Here is a 21970-nt window from a genome sequence, read left to right on the forward strand (position 1 = left end):
TTTTTGATCCCTCGTTTCGACCATCGATGCGCAATCCCATTTGCCCCTTTGGCTGCTTTAGGGAAAATATTTGGTCAGACCACCCTGTTTCTTCCTCTCTTTTTCACTTGTATGCCTCGTATCCAGCGTCAACGCGTCTAACATCGCCAAGACGTTTTCCATGATTGCTCAAAAGCCTTTTTCGTCGAACGCATCGCGAAAACGGAGAGCAAATAACCGCGCGCTACCGGCCGCTTTATTAGACTCCAAATGAATCTCGCGATAGTCGAGAAAAATCCCGTAACACAGGGAAACAAGTTCGCCTCGGTCATTTGGCAAATTGCTGACTTCGAATTAAAGCGTTAGCCGTTAACGAGGTTGCGTTCGATGCTTCATTTTCTCGCCGCAACGAAATCGAACGGAAAACGCGACGGTCTCGCGTTCCTAACGATTTATATTATGCCATTGTATAACAACAGTGAAATCGATTCGAAACGGTAAAAGGCAAAATAAATGCGGCCAGTCTGCAGGATTTTAAATGAGACTTGGCTAATGTAAACTCTGAAACGAAGGTAATTCGAAAGTTTTAAACGATGGATTCACAAGCCTGATTGGATTCGGCCGGAATATTCTGCGATTCTGTTGTTTGTTCTGCTCTTTTATTTATGCTCCGTATGTTTATTCGTTGTTCTGTATCGAACCGCGCGAAATACAGCTGAATTACAGCGAAAATTAGTATTGAAACGCGGACCTGCTGATAGCTAATTTTCCATGGGATATACAAGAATATAGCTATACATATACATGCATGTACATTCAGCAAACTATATCGATATAAATAGCGGTTAATCAAGTTTGAAGAATTTTTCTTACCTTCAAGTCGCCGTGTTGATCGTAGAACGTCGAAGGTGCGAGGGCAGCTTTCAACCTTCGATTTCTATAAAAAATGAACATAATGGCCGCCAGGAGCATTACGATCACTGTGGTCAAAATACCGATAACGAGACCGACAAACTGCTTCGATTCTGGTTCCTTGCTTTTGTCTGGAACTGATGTATGTATATATAATGGCAAAGAAATCCACATATATTTTGAATATATATAATATTATCCCTTAAAATGTAAAACACTTGTGTCAAGACAGATATTATCTCTCGAATTACTTAACGACGTTTTACCTGTCCTCGCGAACGAAACGATCACCTGACCATTTGTAGCATTGGATTTTTCATTATCTTTCACGTTCCCAGCTTCATACAGATAAGATCCGATTGTCCAATAACTGGCTGAATACCAAGCAATCGATGCAACTAAAGAAGAGCGAAACGTCGTTTGCGTTCGTTCGATTTCGACGCATTTACGAGTTATAGATGATCGTTTGTAGGCGATGCACGAAACACGTACGCGTACACGACTATCTGTATGCAGGCTGGCCACCTAATACGCCAAAGTACACGACCTATCACGCTGGATATTATCGTGAAGGCAGCTTCGCATAATGCACGATGGCTCGATAATGATGATTACGTTCATCATGCTCGTCGTAATTGGATCACGATCGATCAGTAGTTTATCGATTCGTTGCTTTTATTGCCAGATTGAACGTCTGTCGTCTGTCATTTTACTGTCATTCAACGCACCTCGATGACGGGATAACCGGAATGGAAAAAGAAAGAAATGCGAAAAAAGGCTACGCGTACACGTGATCTGTGTGATTCTGAAGCTTTATTCGTTCTTCACTCGTCACTCGCCGACTTTTTCTTCTATAAATGTTTCCGAGTTCAAATTACAATAATAGGTATAACGCCAATTTTTAGGTAAATTCCTATTATTATTGGTATGGAGTCTAAACAGAGATTATGAGAGATAACGTGTACCTTGATCCGGATATTTTATATATTTTGCATATTTTGCATATACATTCTGGACATTTCTGTACTTTTGAATTTTCAACGAACGTAAGGAATTTCACGAATTCATCTGCAGCCTCTTAACGATGCATGTTTCTACACATGCAGACGACTATAGAAATATTCTTGTTAATTAATTGAAGTACGAACTGATGCAAAAGTCACGTTTGTTACTGTAACGTATAGTACAAGTTTGTAAGAGAAAGTAAAATTCGATTTTCTTCTTAGTTTGGTCACTGAGGATGATCGACAATTGAGAGACTTCAAATTTCGGAAAAACATTTTTGTTCAAATATAACCTTCGGTCTGTCTCGTAAAATTATTCAGAAAGGAAGTGCTTTCCTAGGAATCAGTAGGAAACGTTCGAGCGAACGTTGTTTCGTTATTCTCCATTGTTTCCTGTTATTCGAAAGAAATTTTCAAGCAGCTTCGTGCTTCACTTGAGAACGCTACGAAACTCGTCTCGTTTTGTTGCTTCTCGTACGGATGCACGAAGAGAAAAGCGAACGTTATGCTTCGTAACGTTTCTTATCCGCTTCTTCCGCTCCCCTTTGCAAGCTGAGAATCGTTACGCAGGAAACGGAATATTGGTTTCATCGCGTGAAAAGCTGAACGTACCCGAGCGCGATCTTGCATGCGTATCGATTGAATGTAAAGGCTTTTAATTTTCTTCCTGGCAACGGCGTAACATCGTGTTTCGTGTTACTATAACGCGGCAAAGGAGTTTCAGACCTTGTAATTACATCATGATTGTTATTTCTATCTTATCTTGTTACTGAAGAAATCGGTACATGTTATAGCTATCTGTACATATACAATTTGCTTGAAAAATAACAGGACCTTTTTCGGATTTGTATCTTTAAATCGTTAGTGTTTCAGATTGTATTTAAATATAAAAATGCCAATATTTTATGCATATCATATTTCTAACAGATAGATACAATGCATCATTTATTATAGAAAGCGTGTATCACGCAAGTTACAACGATCGAAGCGATAGTGTTTTGGTACATCTGGTTTCTCCGGCGTGATAATGCTACTCATCATGGCACAGCTATAAGTAAATTTTTTATCAAGCAATAGATAGAAATGCTTGCGCATCAGGTAATATTCGTCCGATACAATTCTCTACGATTATTTTCTATGTGCAAGACTCGAAGTAACCGTAACAAAGGTACCGATTGACTACGATGTTATTCTAATGCAGAAAGAATGTATTCCAAGTAAAATAATAATAATTGCACGAATACGGACAAAGTACGTCTAAATTATCATATTCATAATTTCGTGACTTCTCAAGCAGTCTGTGTACAAGAACCTCATGAATTAGGTTCGGTAAACGTATACATAAAACAAACGAGTATATAATACGAATTATATAATTATATAATATACGAATAATCGGATCGTGAACAAGGAGAAAAGCCCAATATAATCTGATTCGGTCACTTTATGAAAAGTCGATCAAACAGAAGAAACTATAACGATCAGTTAAACTTCATGTCCGCAGCATGGATAAAAGAAAAAGAAACTCCAAGACAACTGGACAGTTTGTCGAATAAAACGATTGGTAAAAGAATGGGGCGGTCAGTACTTTAAGAGTTACTTCCTTTAACACTTCGATTCAAAGCGAAGTGCTCCCCCGGCAGAGGTAGTAAACGGGGAAAAAGAAATTAATTAGATTTTGCTTTCTACTCGAGGATTGGTGAAACAAAAGACGAAGCATAGCTACATTATCGGTTTATAGAGGCCGCAGAGAGTATTGTCGATCTCTTCCGCTCCGTTTCTTTGATCACCGACCGTGTATTTTTTAGAACACCTGGGAGACGTTACGGTGCATTTAAAAAGGAACGGGAAGCAAGGAACTAGAGAGCCGTGCAACCTGCCTGTAAACACTTTATCTTGCTTTTATAGCGTTGCACACAATTTCACCGCTTTTTGGTGTTTATCGCGATCGCTCGATTTGTACACAGCTTATTTGAAAAGTAATAGGATTGTGGGTACGTCAACTTGTGACTGATATAGTAATCATTTTATCGCCTACATTGTACGTTATGTTCCACGATACCGCATACGGATGTTCAGAAATGTATCGGCAATCGTGCGTTGTACTCGTTGCATTATCTGAAAGCTAGTTAAATACGAAAACAGAGTTTAGAATTTTTAGAGAGACTCAAAAAAACAAGCGAAGAAAATTCAAATGCGCGCTAGTTGGAAAATCAATACTTTCAAAATTCGAAATAATTTTTCGTTTCGACTAGAGCAAATGGTTCACTCGCTTCGAGAGTTGTTGCATCTATAATAACATATATTACAATACTATAGCATATTCATAAGGTATTAACATTTATACACATACGTAATTTTACTTGATTCTATAGGAAATAATATATATATGAAAAATAGAAAGTTCATGTGAAAATCGTTAATAATATTTCTCGCGTCTCGATGTTAGCTTTAATTCATCGATAAATTAATCGCAATACGATTAGCAAAATATCTTAAGGAGATACGCATGATATTTTGTACATTCTATTTCGCGTATTTTCATAGATCGATCGCTACTCTGTTCTTCGACATTTCGAAACAACGTATTGTATGTCGCTGCTGGACAAGCTCTCAGCCAAAAATTACCCGTGACGAAGCCGTTGAAAATAAAATTTCTCTTCTCTTCTTTTATTCCTACTTCTTTTTTTGCAACTTTATTGCGCGTCGACGAAATATCGCGAAAGGTTTCGCGACGAACATCGCGAACACGACCGGTGAAATGCGAATAAAGAGAAGAGAGAAACAGAGAGAAAAGCGAGCAAGGGAAAGAAAGGGCCGCTCGTGATCGGCATTCAATTTTCGAAGCTGCAGCTTCCAAACAGCAAAAAGGCGAGCGATCTGGAGAGCAGAAGGAAAAAAAAAGGGAAGAGAAGAGAAAGGGAAGGGAATAAAGAAGAGTGGAAATCGTGCGGAAAATTACGAAGGGTGTCCTTCGATGCAACAATAGCAGAAACCAACGGGGAGACTTACGGGCATTATCGTTGTTTTCCTCCTTATTAAAAGTGGCCTTTACTTCGTCTCTTTGCAGTGGACCCTCGTTATTCTGATAGGGACTGCCGGTCGCCAATACAATGGCACTCTTGTTCCTCGGCTCTTCATCGTCGGTGTTGTTCCATTCGGAGATTACTGCACATCAGGAATGGAGACTAATGAAATTTGCGGCCATCAAAGGAATTGAATGTTAACGGAAGGGGAGGCTCTTTTAAACACACAGCAAGGGGCTAACCACCCTCGAAATTAATACGGTTATCACGTAATTTTAGTAGGGTGATCTTCTTAATGCTTAGGGCGAGATGAGATTGTTGGTTTTAATAGAACTATGAAAAAGTGGCCACATTGGAAATTTCCGCGCACCGTTTTAATACAACTCATTCATTCTCTGCCATTCTCAGATGGATAACAAAATTGTTTCAAAATTGAAGGATTTGCAACGATCAGGGAGACTCTGCGATATTTAAATCGTATTCTTATTAGAATAGAAAAAGGGTATATGAGTTGCATAGTCGAAAACTTGTATAAATTGATCATAAATTTATAGCTTGAAAGTATAGTTTGAGAAAATGATTTAACTTTGATCGATTTTCTCTTGGCTTTTGTTTACTCAAATTGCTGGGAAGTGGTGCTATTCTCCTCTTCCTTTTTCTTTTATACGAACTTTTCCTTTCCTTCTATGTAGTACAAAAATCTTTGCACTCCGTTCAATTGAATCGATCGAATCGAAATTACGAAAGAGATAAAAGAGAGTAGAGGGCTGGAACGGGACGAGGAATTAAGTAGAAGTCTTGTAGGACGATTCGCGCCACGTTCGCGAAAAAACTAAGGTGAATTGCATGGGATGAGGATGCCGAGGAATTCGAGCCACTTTGAGGATAAGCAATCGAACTTATCTTTCGCGGAAACGGAGGAATAGAACACCGAGAGAATGATTAACGACGGTTTCGCTGTTCGCCACGGGAACCAAAGTTTTCGAGGGCGTGCGCTTCGCGGTGCAACCGTCTAAGTTTCGCTTCTGTTTCGCGACCACGTGCTCTGATTCGCGTAACGTGCCGCGTATACTTTCGCCTTTTTTCTTGGACGTTGATGCTTCCGAGTCGACCGAGAAACACCATTGGAATAACTGAGGAGTCCGCCTTTGAATGTTTTACAAGCAGCGGGAATATTTTCGAATTAACGAGCGGTTTTTCTCTTCACTCTCTTAACCTCGAATGTTTAGAGGGAGATGTCGTTAAAGTATAATGTAAATTTTTTTTCGACTTGTAATATTCATTACCGAGTTTGTTATTTAACACGATCGCTGTGGACGCGACTTTCATTTCGTAGATTATGCTACATTTTGATAAACAGACGCGCGTTCTCGATTGCATATGAAATATGAAATATAGTTTCGTTATGTACATATCCTGTTGAAATCTGTTTTTCGAATTTAGAACATTGTTTCTAAAAGTTTGAATTTAGAAGGTAGAACTTAGAATTTCGAATCTTTGAACGAACCTTCTGTATTATTAACTCAATAGATATTAATAGATATTAATCTGTCTCGCAGATGCATACTTTATATAATTAAAATATATCTTCCACGTCATTCACTATTGAGACTTCTCCTCTGACACAAAAATCTTAAAAGTTTTAAATAAAACAATTCACAGTATAAGATATTCCATTGAGAAGGAACGGGAATAAAAATTCTATCAGCGATTCGCCTGTCAGCCACGTTCAAGAATTCATCGTCCCATCAAGGATGAACGTTCTGACGTATCGTCGTTCGCGCGCAGCTGCCTGATTATCCTTCATCTTTTTCAACGATTCTATCGTCACAGTGGCGAACGTGTCATCTAAAATTGGAAATCGAATCGACCGGGCGGGTGTCTGCGGAGAGAGGGACTTTAAAACTCATCCGTGTCTTGATCCAAAGTTCGCAAGCGACGGCCTCGAAACGTGCACCGGATGCGGTTTCTACTCTTGGCGAAGTTTCCGTGGCAGCCTTGAAATCCGTGTGAAGTTATTTCGTTTTCGATATCTCGCTATCCCGATTCCCGTGATCCCTTTCCCTCTTTCGCTCCTTTCGTCCCTTATGTTTCTTACCGACGTCTCTGTAGCTTTTTTTCTACCTATTTTTCTGTGTCTCCGTTTTTCTCTTACCCTAGAGTACACACTCTCGTCTACGGAACGTGAATCGAAAAGGTGGGGAAGTAGGATGAAAAATAGATTTTTATCGAGAGATCCGTTGTGTTTCCCTTACCTGATTCGAAGATTACTTCGCTGAGCATGATCCAGCGCGCCGCGAAATACAGCTGTAGCTTCAGAAAACGGCCGGCGCGCGAGTGAAGCTTTATGGTAACATCACGTGCCTGCTCCAACACCAGGTCCGGTATATACGAGAAATGGACGGGTTCGCCGTTGAACTGGTTTCCACCGGTGCCAAGATAAACCTTCGCGTAGGAAAAGACCTGCGGAAGAATCACGTGTGTGTAGAGAATACAGTGGCGTTCATGGCTGAAGATGAAGCGATTGGTAGACGAATAAACAGGGGAGGGAATCGTTGAACGTGATGGAAATTCTTCTCTTCTTTTCTCTCTACCTTATTTCTCCTTCGTTATTTCTTTTTCTTTAGCTTCCTCTGCCGTTGTTGTTTCGTCTACAGTCGTCGCTACATGTACGTATCGCGTGAGTATATGGAGCAACGTAATAACCATCGTTCAACCGAGGCAAAATAGTTTCTCCACGCAAAAGCGTCGAACCATATGGGCCGATCGAATGAAAAATTTAATTCCCTGTCCATCGAATCGCGGGGAAGCTACCGGATTTGTTTTTTCACGTTGAATAAAATTCGTTTTTACAACGCGTTGAATTTGCCATGGAAACCACGATGCAACGTTATCGCACGATTTCCGAGATAAACGCAGTCGAGATCGTTTACGCGAGTTTAACAACGATGGGGCGTCGTTCAAAGTTCTGGATCGTTTCGTTCTATCTTTCTCATTCCCTTTTAAGGTATTTGAGAAAATTTCGACGAAGCTATGGCTTCGTTAAGATAACGCGTGTTCGCTTTAAGGAACGTTCAAAGAGCGATTTTCACGTCTTTCTTACTCGTTAACGAGTCATCCACAAAGTTTAATGAATTATACCGAATTCATGGATCTCGCAGCGAGTTCATACCGATTGAACAAACATCGATCTCCGAGTAGAAGGGGCTATAATCGGAATATTAATCGGATTAATCTGGAGAAGCGTGTTTGGATATCGCTTTTGGAGATACCGTAGCAGAAAATATACTCTTGAGAACATTTTTCTGCGATATTTTACGTCTGCAACACGGTCGAAATGGAGAAAAGTTGAACGTACCTGCACGTCTTTGGTGAAGTAATTGTTCATGTGCAAATGTATGGCAGTGAAATTCCTCGAATAGTCGAATTCGAAGGTTATTTCAACGGGACGACCGAGCATACTTGGTGTGTCGTTTCTCCAGCCTACCCATTCGTATCCTTAAACAAGAAAGAAAAAGAAACTTGTTATTGCAAAAATACGATGCTACATCCTCCGGGTCATTCGAACCGATTTGAAACGTTCGAATACGGATGGACAGAAACATCGACCTGTCACGTTTTAATCCTGTCTCGTTACACTTTTGCCGCACGATGTACCCTGACAAAAACGTTACACGAAATGTCTTTTCATCGATCCTTCAACAATCACAGCGAATCGGTGTACCAAGAAGCGTCCGCCATTCGACAACCGACCAGTGGCGTCCGATAAAATTCGAATCCGCGACTAATTCGAGTTTAACAACGTCGGCGATCGGCTGAAACACAATCGAACGATCGACTGTTTTTTCAGTCCCGTTCGTCCATATAAATGTACTTTTTTTCATGTTCTCCCTCTCCCTCTCTCTCTCTCTCTTCTTCTCCGCATTTTTTCTGTTTCTCTAGTTTATATTTTTTAACAATATGGACGAGAGTATCACGCGATGAGTTCGAATACGACGAGAATATTTCCATTCGTGAATCTGAAAAATGACACGTTATGTCGTTGGATCCGATTACCCCATCGACACCGCGTACCGATAAACGAGACAATAAAATTTGTAACATAAATAATCCGTGAATCGGCCATGACGTGAAATCTGTTTGCCGCGCGGTGTGAACGGGCCGGTCCCTATCAAACGAACAAATTGTTTCAACGTGAACGCATTTGTTGCAAATTGTGCGATGTCCTTTCAGCCCCGACCCGTTCCCAATGCCAACCTATTTTCAGCCGAACGACAGCTGGTCTTTGAATGTTGCCTTAATTAATCGTCAGCTGAATGCGAAATAGTAGGCGGTTCGTGCAATCTGCGACTGCATTGAATTCGCGCTCTTCGCCGGCGAATTTAAACGCGGAAGATCGTAGCTTCGTTCTTTCTCTCGTTTCTTCGCAACATGAAATCTTCTGCTTTGTCTCGTCACTTTCTTTCTTGTCTCCTTCAAATTTTTATTCAGATTTTACGAATTATTTAAATAGAACGCGCATCTCATATTTCATGATTAAATTCGCAAATACTAGGTTAATGGAATGGAATGAACCAAGATTGTAACTTTTTCTAACAACAGCGAGTAAGTTGAATATCCGCAAAGGGACGTGGTAGATTCGTGATTCAAAATGTAAATTCGAAAAAATTTTTTTAGATTGCCAAGGGAAGATTCGTCGATAGAACAGATAGCGCAATTGCTAGTGGAATCGGTCCACAAATGAAAAATCTCGATTCGAATCCTCGGCCCAGCAATCCGATCAACCAATTCTTTCCCTCCCTATATGTTACTGACAAGTCCATTAACGGATTCAGCACGAAACGAATCCTCCCTTCTGTTTTACCCTGCCTCGACCATTTCCGATTGCTAAACATCGTTCTGTGTCTCACCCTATCTAAGAAAATTTTGCTACATTAATTCCTTGGATATTGTCACCTGAATTTGCATTTTAACAGATATCCTACCCTTTTTTCATTCCAATCATTTTTCATTATATTATCATATACGAGAACATTTTAGAATAACAATTTTATTAATATTATCATAATAACAATAAGTTATATAAATGAAACTATGAAATATTCTAAGCCTTAGACAAACTAAATACATAGATTTCTAAAATCTAGATTTACACGTACGATAAAGAGAAGAAAGCAGAAAGATATATAAAACTCGTCTGTGTGAAGAAAGTCCGTTTAAAGTTTAAGCCTTACTAACGAGTCCACTAGAACGCCTCGCACGAAACGTCCTTACCTTCATCGCTTTCCCAACTTTTCTCCGGCCAACCCCATTCCCTCGACTAGCTCTTGGCCACCGATTAACAATCAACCTTCGTGACTCGTCGAAAACCCGACTCACCATTCTCCAGTTTCAGGAACAGGCAACGTAACCGGCCACTGAACTAAAACCATCTCCTAATTTATATTCACTGGTTTACCATTGCTGCTAATTTCCCGGAATTATCTTTGTTAGTCGGCCTCTGGGTATCATCGATCCTCGCCGAAATATTATCTCGGATATTCCTATCATTCTTCGAAACGGCTTGTAACGTGATATTGCATTATTAAATTCAATGAAATTAATTAAATAACTTACGGGAGAAATAAAAAATTCCTTTCTTGCAATAGCGAATATAACAGGTTATAACAGGTTATAAGCTAATAACAACGAAGATATAACGATATAATGATAAATAATAATAGAGAATGAGACAAAAAATTAAGGTAAGCAATTAGTGGTTATATACAGATAGCTTAAATCTAAAGAGAGAACTACAAAAAAAAAAAGATCGGTAGCATCACAAAAGCGATTAGAGTTTGTATGCAAACGATTGAGATAGTTATATAAATCATTGGTTGACGCCTGGGAGTGTGAAAGTGGAATTGATGTAGAATATCAGTGGAATTGATCACTTGATAACTTCTTGTGAACAAATAGTATATCGACTATCGTGTGACGCAATTCAAGGCTCGATAATCCTAAACGCATCTTATCTAAACGACAATAAGCAAGACGTAAACTTGTGTAATTTGAGGCAAGTGTAAGAAGTTTATGCTAGACTCTGTCGATTTAAACAAATTTGATTTTTATAATTGCGCGATCTATTAACGTTCCTATTGTCTAAGATTCGTTGAAACGGAATATTGTTTAAAAATTACTTGATGCAAGACTATGCACGAATATGTGCGTCTAAGTATATTAAAAGAAACATTATTTTATTATTGGATTTAAACTCCAAATAAAAGGAATTCTTTTTAATCTCACAAATCTTTCAAAAAAATTTTAACATATCTGTGTTTTAATTACTTTTCGAATTAACTTCGAAAACTATTTTCCAGATGTATATATGGATCTGGAACTTCTATTTTAAAGTGTGTCGGTGGATACGCACCGCAAGTGCAACGGAACACGGTTTCGGGAAATGGAAGAGTTTCGTGGCGCGGAGCCGCAGCGGCAGTTATTGCACGGATCCGCGACGCCAGATACCACTGTTTCGAGTATATTCGCGTACGAACACACCGAGCCCCATGGGGGAAGTGCGCGCGGATTGAAAATGGACTGCAATAACCCTAAAGCCGGCCGCGACCGCGAGTTACGCGTTTTTCCGAACCTGGTTTCTCTCTTACTTTTCGCGGTTCGCTTCGAATTTCCGCCTTTAACCGGACGCTGGCTGCGGTTTTCCGGCCGAACTTTCGTGAGCGCGCGATTTTACGAATTCCACGTGAATTCGTCGAAATGAACTCCCCGGCAAGTTTACTGTGAATGACCTAAAAAAAAAAACTTTCTTGTAAAAAGGAATATGTAATCACATGGTAATTGAAATCAGATGGATTTTTCTACAATCATTGCTCCATTGAAATGATGAGATTCGTTTAAGGATTGAATGTTTAAGCATTGAATATGCAATTCAAGAGCTTGCACGTTTACAAGGAAAATACTCAATGAGAAGAATTTGGGGTATGTTAAAGCAGAGGCGATCTGACGCCTCGCTTTATCAGCTTTATGCATTAGCAAAAGAAGTTACAAAATTCATCACTATACTTCGTACACTATCAATAGCATGAAGACATAAATTTCATTGAAATTATTTATAAGAACTCGTACCATATAGATTCTAAACAGAGTTTGCAACACAATCACCGTGTATACAGATATACTATTCTTACATACGTTTTTCTACTTGTTTTTTTGCTAAGTATAGAATATATATTGGTTGTTACATTGAAATATAAGGTCGAGTAATTGCTATCTGACCCTACTTCCAAAACTTCCTGTGACCTTGCAGAATCCAGCTCAGCACGCGTCCCGAGTTTCCGTCGTTCACAGGCGTATCAAAGCTTGCAGCCCCGTGCAATTCGAAATTTCAATAATTACAGTATACGGAACGCTACACTGCGTTAACAGAAATATCTTTAGAAACATAATATTACAACGAGTCAACAGCGAGATACCAAGATTCTCCCCATAATCGCGTCTCTTATTTACGTTTCAATTTCTCCTGTCCCCTCATTTCGCTTTATAAGACGAGAAGTAGATACACGATGATCGTACCTCTCCAAAGCAACCGAGATTTGTTCTTAGCGCTATAAATCCTGTGCATTTCTCTCTTTCGTCCTCGACGAATTCTCGGAGGATGGATGAAAGAAGCGTAGAAGATGTCGGGCGTACCAAGACAAAGCAGCTCCATCTTCATGCAGTCTTCGTGCGGGAATCGGTCGAGCTGTTCTACTAGGCAGCCTACCTCGATCCCTCGGAGCTTATTAAAAGTTCGAAGTTTCGTTTCAACTCGTCGTGTCCGTCGGATGCAGTAGTCATTCGGATTTTCAATGGCACATCCATCCCTCTGCTTGTGCTGCCCGCTTTCCCTCTCTATCGACAATGTTCACGATCAGCAGTGCAGCAGCATTATATCGCCCTGATCTATCCGCCTTCATATAAACCACCCTTAATATCGTCCCCCGAGTAAATAGTTTCCAGTTTCCTGTCGTCGTCGCCGCCGCCGCCTTCGGCCGTTATCTACCATCAATTCTGAACATTCAGAAGGGTCGTAAGATAACCGCCGAACCAACGGGTATATACCACACCGTGAACTCTCCGTAGCTTGATGATTTTCTCACTTAAACCATCCTGAAACTATACTGCCGAGCGTATGGCGATCGTAAAACGGTATACGCTCGCGTGTTATCGATTTCTAAAGAGAATTTAAACGACGTAGATGAGGAACAGCTTAGTAGTCATAGTGTAGAACTATTTTTCCAAGGGTTATGACTGTAGGCCAAAGGGCAGGAATGCGATGAGCTGTATTCCTTGTTTTCTACGGAGAGTAATTGTAAAATTCAATACGCTCTTGGATCATTTTATAGTATATTATGTTACATTTTATACTAATGAAACTTTCTTCTTGTTTCGCATTCGGATCGAATTCATGAATATTTAAAAACATATCAACTGTCATGAAATGGTAGATGCGTTCTTGATCTTTGTCAAATTCTGTAGATTTGTATTTCCGTAATTCACATTTGTATTAATTACATTTCTTTTTAATATTTATATTATATTCTTCGTGGATTTGTACCTGTGAAAGCTTTGTATGCTTGAAACTTGGAACTCTTTGGACCGTGGGAATATAATCAAAATATTCTTTTTCTCTTATGGTTTGAATGGTTTTACAAAAATTGTTCGACCGTGTTCGCGGAGCAACGCGTCTGCGGTGCGACTCGTAAATTTTCGTCTCGATTAGTATGGACACCACGAGCCAGCCGATTCTCTACTTCGATTACGATGATAGGGATATTTAGAATGAATCTGACGCCTTGTTTTACAGTTTAAATATAGCTATACATTTCGCAAAGAACACAAAGACGACTGAACGAACGGATGAATGTTAAGTGTAAGCGGATCAGTGTCGTTTCTCTGTGTGTCTTGTGCGGAGAGCTGAGTACAAGCGAAGTATCGGTGGTGGATGTGGAAAAGATGAAAACTTGAGATGAAAAATAGAACATGGGACAAGAGAATTCACATTTTCGGTGAAGAAGTAAGGGCATCGTTGCTAATTCGTTGGAAAAACTGATACGAAAAAATGAGAACAGGCCGCCCCCAAACTGAAGATCACTCGCAAGTACGGAGCGTAGCCTCGAGTGACGTGCGCGGAAATCCAACGTTTAACCATTACAAGTAATGAAACCAAGGAGCGCCTGGACTTAATGCATCGTGAAAATAAAAGACTCGACAGCAAACACTAAACCTTATGGCAGGCAGATGGAATCAGTGGTAATAAAGACTAATTTTCGACACGGCAGCAACGACTCCTTGAGGATTATTGCAGGTTCGAGCGATTATGTTAAAGAAAGCGTTAGAAAAGCGAAACGACAGAGAAATAAAAATGGGAAAGCGTGCATGGCATGTTTAAAAAAATCAGAAACGACTAGTGTTGAAAGGTTGTTATAGAAATAGTGAAGAATTGTGAAATACCGTGGATGAAGAAATGGACGAGTGTATAATTACTGGGTCGTGGCACGGAACAAAAATATATTAATTAAACAACCTTTTAAACAATTTCGCAAGCGATAGAGGAAAGGAAGTTCATTTATATAATTCTCTACGACGACTATTAATGACTGAAATTTTGTATGTTGAAATTTTTCCTTGCTCTTCTATTCATCAAAACAGCTAACTTTGTACGCGCAATCATTTATAACATCGCTGAGTAACAAATCGTCATTCAACAAAACAGCTTGGCGAACAATTTACGGAGAAGATTTATTAACAAGGCGGCGGATCAAAGAAATCTGGATGCGGGAAAATTTAGAAAATACCACAGATTCAGTCTGACGATATTAGAATCAGCAACGATCCCTGTCCTTGTCGTGACGTTCGCTAAACTGCAATCTGAAAGTTATTACTTAATGACCTAATTACTCACTCCGGTGCTGACGAGCCGTTTCCCGCTGACATTCTGATCGCATCGTGCTGTTCGAGTTCTCGTACCATTCTTGCATGCAAACCAAGGAAACTTATTAACGAGAACGGGGATGCAACAGTGAGTGCATCCATGCCAACGGAACGGAAGTTTCACGGAAACTTTCTGGACAACGATAGAAACAATGACGTGGCTTCTTCATCATCGTCTCAACCAGACTAAGAATGGAAGCGAAGAAATATTTTCACGAGTCTTTTGAAAATAGAAACGAGATGCAGCTGCATAGGACGCTAAGAGGCCAGTTCTTCTCGATTCGAGAGACTCCGATTGCAACAGAGGTTTAAGCAGAGAATAGAGAGAAAGGAGTGGCTGGTGCACGCAGTCTCGACGGGTTTAAAAGTTTAAGAAGCTGAAAGTACGTAGCCTCGGCCTGTCCCGTGGCGTAAATGGAAAGACACAAATGTATCCTGGGAGCCGGTAAACAGCATCGTGGCTCGCAGCCTAGTCCGCGGTTCAATATAAATGTAAATTGGAACAGATTCGAGTGCGACGTGGAACACGTTTGCCTCCGGAAGAGTCCGAGTATCCTAGCCTTCGCAGACATAGTTTCCTAGAATTCTCTTATCACTATCTAGACTGCTCTATACACCTAGAATCGACACGAGGAAAATTTTATTCGCCGGCTTAAGCGCCGGTAGCAGCAGATACCTCGCGAGATCTTTTGTTAACTTGGCTACGTATGAACTGTATGCGTTAGGTTGATAGAAAAGACGTAATAAGGTGGCGACATCAATCAAGGAAAGAAGTTCATATGTTTGTAGGACTAAAAACCTTTGACTTTTTGAAAAATACGTAAATTTGAAATTGCTTCTTTCTTTGGCAATAACAGATTAAGTGTTGTTTTTATTGAGCAAACAGCGAAATCTTAATATCGTACAGTTTTAATTAATGCGTGTAGCTTCAAATTTAAGAGACTTTCAAGGAATATATCGATCGATATCACCGCTCAAGAACTCAATTTTTCGGTCTTACTATATTGTTTCTAATAGCTATAATTAATTCCAGGACAATAATATACTTAGGAAAAAAGTTGTCACGTAAAAATCGAGCTATTTCAAAGACCAGAGCTATCGATTCATTGCCTTTTTCTTACAGAACGAAGAAAACAATTTGCTTCTCCATCGAGTTTCTTTATCATCGATACGTTCCGCCAGAGCTAAAGAAACTTCTACCTGTTGTAATATGTATGCAGTTCGATAACGCCCAGCAAATTTAATTCCGCCGTTGAAACGAAACAGCGAATTTACAATTGAGATTTAATAATACTCGAGAAAACACCCGCAGGAGAATTGTTAATTCCCGTAAAACTGAGCCCCGTTAGCTTAAACGATCCTGTTTTCTTTCCACTCGCAGACCATTCTCCTTTTCCTCCCTTTACTAGCTCCTGCAGCCCTGTCAAGCCGAATTTCAACGATCCTTTCTACGCGTAACGCAAAGAAAAAAAAGAATAAAAGAACAACGAAAGAACAAAAGCTAGAAAGAAAGAAAAATAGAAAGAAGGAAAAAGAACAAGGATAAACGGGAAAGATGGAAGAAGGAACGAAATAATAAGCAAACGAACGAGCTGGTAACTCGCGAGCACGGAACGTAGCAGACGGTTCTATCACGCTAATCTAGACACGATCAAACTCTAGCGTTAATCTCGTTCCAGCACGAGGCAGCTCACCTTTCCCGTTACCACTGACGTCCAATCTGAAGTTGTCAGGACCCTTTTGCCCGTCGACAAGTTGACCAAGTCCCCCGGAGAGGTAACCTCCTTCTTCCCTGCCGTCGTATGTCCTGTCGGAAAGGTCAACCTCCGATCCTCTCTTAATTCCTTGGGGCATGGAATACGACACCAGGCCGTCTGCAACCGAGAAAACAAAAAGGGTAGTAGCACGGTACGTTCGTGAACTATGCATCATCGCGGCGATGAGACGGACATTTTATTCCACGACGAGACGTGATAAGATTGCGCTTGGTCGTTGGATAAAGCGCACGTCCTCAGGAAATAGACGCCACCGGGAAACTTTCGAATCTTTATACAAACGCCGTGTGGTTACTTTTTATATTCTGACGCGTAGACTGCGGATTTTTATGCAGCTACGGGAAATTCAAAGGTGTACAAATTTACAGAATGCACGTATTATACAAAAATATATAAAATATCCCAAAGTATAGTATTTGTTAGGTATATTTAATTCATAAGTGATCTGACTAAGTGCTGCTCTTTTCGTTGTGTTCGCAGAAATATGAATTTCCGTAGATATCCGCAGTTTAGTGTGAGTAATTTAACGATCGAAACTCGATCGTGACTGAAAAACCGCGCTGATCGATTTCATAAATTAAATTGTATAGAGAAATGAAAATTATAATTAGTAAAATTCTTAAACGTTCTTCGGAAGCATCTGTGGTATCTACGTGTGATAAATAAATCTATGAAAATAAGGCTTCCTCTTTTGAGATATTGGATACTAGTTATGTATCAGTATAGCGTGAAATTAATAATTTTATAAAGGAATTAGTCAATTTGGCTTTTAAGTGGCTCGATCCATTTTTAAAATTCGTCGAAGTGACTGATACCAGATTGTTTGTTTTCATAGTTGCCTTCAGGAATACTTTTAATCAAATTAATGTCGGATACGAGACGTATTTTACACGAGGACGAACTTTAATCTAATAAGTCACAAGATAAAATTATCCTGCGATTTCGATGGTTTTCGGTACACGTCCGATTGAACAGAATAGACATCGATATAAATACAAAATTTACCATTCGACGGGTTAGAGCTTCTAAATATTTCACTATCTAGAAGCTGCATTTAATTTAAAACCGTTTCTCTAAGCCATTTTACTTGAAACGACTTCACTTAAGAGATCCGCAAGAATCGCATAATTTAATCTGTGCACGTTCTCATCACCGCGTCGGAGATTGACATCCGATAGAGTGGCACGTTCGCGGCGATAGAACATACAGAGAAATGATTTTTATTCGGAAGCTTCCGTCTTCGACGCGACGAGAACTGACAGATGCCAATAAGGGAAGAACGTAGTACGAGTTTCGACGCTACCGCTCGAAAAATAATCAATTGCATTCTTAATGGTCCGTCGTGCAACAACGACGAATATCTATTCGAGAGAAAAGAATGAGATTAAAAGCTTGACAGTATTAAATTAGCCGTTTGCGCGAACGATAGGGAAAAATGAACAGAGAGCTTCCGGCGGTGTAGAACGTTGGTAAAATGGCACCGATTTCCCCTCCTATTGCTTTCTTTTCCGATAAAACGGCACGAACGATAAATTTCGAGCGCAATAAAAATACCGTATCTATATTTATCATGGTGTTGTTCGCTTCATGCGATGGGTGCACGAAGGGGTTAAAAAACTCACAAAAAAATATATATGTTGTATATACGCGTATACATATAATACACGCACGCAGAGAGTAATACCAAGGCTCGTAGCAGTCGCGATCGCAGTAATTTCGACTAGAATCACCATCCAGCATATGAAAAATATTTTCGTTCTTGTTACAGTAATTGCACAGCTGGCCCGACACCGAAACTGAATACACGCAAGTTGTCGTTTACGGTCGCGCTGTTTTTCACCGCTAACGACGTACCAATAAAAATATCGTACACTTGATAATTCGGGCGACTTTTCAAGCGGCTGCAGTCCCATCGTTCAACCGCGCATACGCGCCCCTCTGATACTGCGAGAACGATACCAATTCAATAATGGGGAACAAACATCGTCGGTGTAAATATTTCTTAAAACGTCCGCCACCTACGAGCAACGTCGATACGAGGTAACGATATCTATTGTTAGAACGGTAATAACGATCGAAGCTGCAAGTTTCTACACCAGATGAGACTTTGTGAACCTGTTTGGGGTGAAATTAACGCAACATACCTGTGCTGTTGGGTGGAGCTGGTAAATTTTGTTTAATTAATCGGGAGGAACTTATGAGTAAACGGTGTAAAATTGAAAACTGTCTGGAAATTTAGATTTGCTATGGAATAATGCAATTAAAAATGGAATCTGAAGGAAAAGTCTAATCTAAAAATGGAATCTTCCAAATGTTTCACCGAGTACCGTAGTTTGGATATTTTATATATTTGTAGAATAGATTGCAAATGTATAAGTGATGGAGTTACGAATAATACTGAGAATTTCTATTCTTTAATAAACATTTTTACACTTTTCAATCTATCGTAGTATGTTACACTGAAGTTAAGAATTTTGTCTTTTATACGTATACATACAACTTTCATTTCTCAACAGCTTTCTACGCAGATACCTTTTAGAAGCAGATGCTTTTAGAAGCATCCATTTTAGAATCCAGTGATACGAATCCTGAAGACTCGGATATTTCATACGTCACAACCTATTACATGTTCCTCCATATTATATGTATTCTTGCATATTTGTACTCTCAAACTTCCCACCAAAAAGGTAGACGCCCACGATCTACTTATAAAGCTTGGGCTCACAATAATCCGACGGAATACAAGATTAAGCGTATTTCATTTCTGTCTGGATCGGTTATGAAAGTAGTTTTATAGTTAAAGTGGTAACCTACTTTATATTCGAAGCAAGTTTTTCAGCGACTATTTATTGCGTTCACCGTGCTAGAAAAGGAATGGAATTATAGTAAGCGACAAACGACGGCCAGAGAATGGCATTAGATTTTTGAGGCAGGAAAATCGACGCTGACAGAACGCAGGAAATACGGTCCCGGTCGCGTGCACGCTTTTCCAACGGTAAGAAGTTCCCTCCTCGATCCGATAAAACGGAAAGTACTGACAGCATGATAAAAATACTCGATGCTGAAGGAACCACTGCATCGTTCTTTTCAATATTTAGCGGTGGATACCTTGTCACAAATAAGTAGCAAGATCCTGAGATATAGGAGGCAAAAGTAACTGTAATAAATTGTACTCACCGGTCCACGGACAACCATAAAGCTCCACTCGTATGCATACCATCCGCATGTGAGAGGTATAAGGAATGAAACGGACTTTCGTTGCAACGATCGCAGGGTCGAAGACCTGTTCCTTCTCCGAGTATGGATTATTGTTACCAGCTAGAAGCTGAAACACAAAATAAAAATAGATCGTTCATCGTCCTTTACAGTCAAATGTTTTGGAATCTCTTTTTTATGTACATCATTTATCTTTAGTTCTTTAATTAAACTTAATGCTAGATTCTCTAGGAAGAGAGTATGTTTGATTAAAGAAGCAAGGTTAATTGTGCGTGTTAGAGATTTAATGAATTTTCAAGTAGAAGATACCGTATTAAATAGCATTATGATGTTGTTATAAATGTTACAGAAAATGAGTTTGATAAGTAAAATTATTCGCGAGCAATGAATCTTACTGGCGGAAGTTTGGTAATGTTTTGTGGTAAATGTGTATGTGTCAAGTAGATGAATACATTTGCTCGGAAGTAGTAGGACATCTTTATATTTGGTCGATATTTTTGTTCAAATCCCACGGAAGTATGTAACATATTTATTGAACTTTACGCTCTACTGTAACAAAAATTTGACTGATCGTATCGTCGGTCGATTTTCGCCCTATCAAAACATCAAGAACATCTCCCTCAATATTAACGCAACAAAAATTGACAAGAAAAGTTCGACAAAGGTTCGAGTCATTGTTCCTTTCGAAGCCATTCTCCGCGCTATACTCGTACTTCAAGCCATCCAACAATCCACCGAACACCATGCCAAACAAATCGTGCGGGAAGAAAAGAAAAATTCAACCACTCTATCGACGTTTCCCACAAGAACTTCCCTTACCTTTATCATCATCGGTTTCAGCCAACCAGACTAGTCTGGCGACTACGATCTCCATTCCGTGAATATTGAAAGCAAACGAGCGGATAAAAGGAAGTAGTGGTATGAAAACAAAAAACGGGAAACTTTTAACGAAACCTCCAAGAGAACGAGGCACGGCCAATGTCTGGAATGTTTCTCCAGCCTAAAAACGAAAAAAGGACGAGCAACGAGACTGGACGTTCAGATTCAAAGACAGGATGAGATCTACTTGAATGGTAGACGGTGGTTTTGTTAAGCTCGCCGATGGACGGAGCATCGAGCTACCATTGGAACGTGTTTACAGCGTTCAGAACGAATTTCACGACTCACGAGCACCATTTTCCGGATCCGATTAGCAAACAACACCTCGAGAGGTCCTCCTAAATGTAAATGCCAGCGTTAAATCTCGATGAAGGCGGTGGACATTGCTGCTTCGTATCTCTCGCTTTTCCATTCAATCTGAACCATCTCTTCCTGTCTACGTTCGATCGATTCTCGAGAAACAAGCTACCCGAACGTAACTCCTCGAAGGATAACCGCGATACGAGCCTGAAATATGAACGTCGAGGCAGAGAATCAAACCGCGGACGACTGACTAAACGAATCAAATCCGCGTGTACGCATATGCAGTCAGATACAGAAATAAACGTAGAAGTAGTGGAATCAATAAAGTTTAATCGGACCGGTTCTAGCATTATATAGGTAATTCAGTTTTATTTATTAAATATCCTTATAGCGCACAAATTATGTGGTAGATAATAGAAAGTAATATTTACACTTTTGTGTAAGCAAGCCGTATTTAACGAAATTTCATCGATACCTATTTCCACTACCTCTCTACTTATTTTTACCCTCGACTGCATATATGTACGTACGTACGTATATGTATGTATACGCGACTTGGTCGATCGCGTGCGAAGAGCAAACGTGCGCACGGGTTTCGTTTGCCTTTCCGTTCGGATTAGAATCTCTAACGGGGCCGATCTGTTATTCGATCCGAAAAATATGAGCGGCCGCAATCTGATCCGTCTGACGTTTCCTGTTGCGAAAACCAAGGTGGATTCGGATGATTGTATATTATTTTGGAGAGGAACGTAACAGGATATATGTGAATTGTATTCGCGGCTGCTTTGATCTCGCGCGTCTACCGTATTCACCATGGTGTTGATTTAACGAGATCACGATGGATGATATTCTGCAAATATTCAAGCCGTGTTCATATTGTTGTAAGACACTGAAATCAGATATT

General features: G+C 39.9%; 1 protein-coding gene across 1 annotated transcript in view; it reads right to left on the reverse strand.

Annotated features, from left to right (window-relative positions):
* Positions 1-21970, reverse strand: part of LOC122569046 (discoidin domain-containing receptor 2) — a 214021-nt gene that overhangs the window by 33980 nt on the left and 158071 nt on the right. Inside the window, exons 6-11 of the mRNA XM_043729508.1 lie at positions 19846-19993; positions 16588-16767; positions 8280-8419; positions 7177-7384; positions 4908-5063; positions 853-1028 (exon numbers count right to left, since the gene is read on the reverse strand). Of these exons, the coding sequence (XP_043585443.1) occupies positions 853-1028; positions 4908-5063; positions 7177-7384; positions 8280-8419; positions 16588-16767; positions 19846-19993 (1008 nt within the window). The remainder of the gene's footprint in view (positions 1-852; positions 1029-4907; positions 5064-7176; positions 7385-8279; positions 8420-16587; positions 16768-19845; positions 19994-21970) is intronic.

This window comes from Bombus pyrosoma, linkage group LG7 (genome assembly GCF_014825855.1).
Source record: "Bombus pyrosoma isolate SC7728 linkage group LG7, ASM1482585v1, whole genome shotgun sequence".
NCBI classification, from domain to species: Eukaryota; Metazoa; Arthropoda; class Insecta; order Hymenoptera; family Apidae; genus Bombus; species Bombus pyrosoma.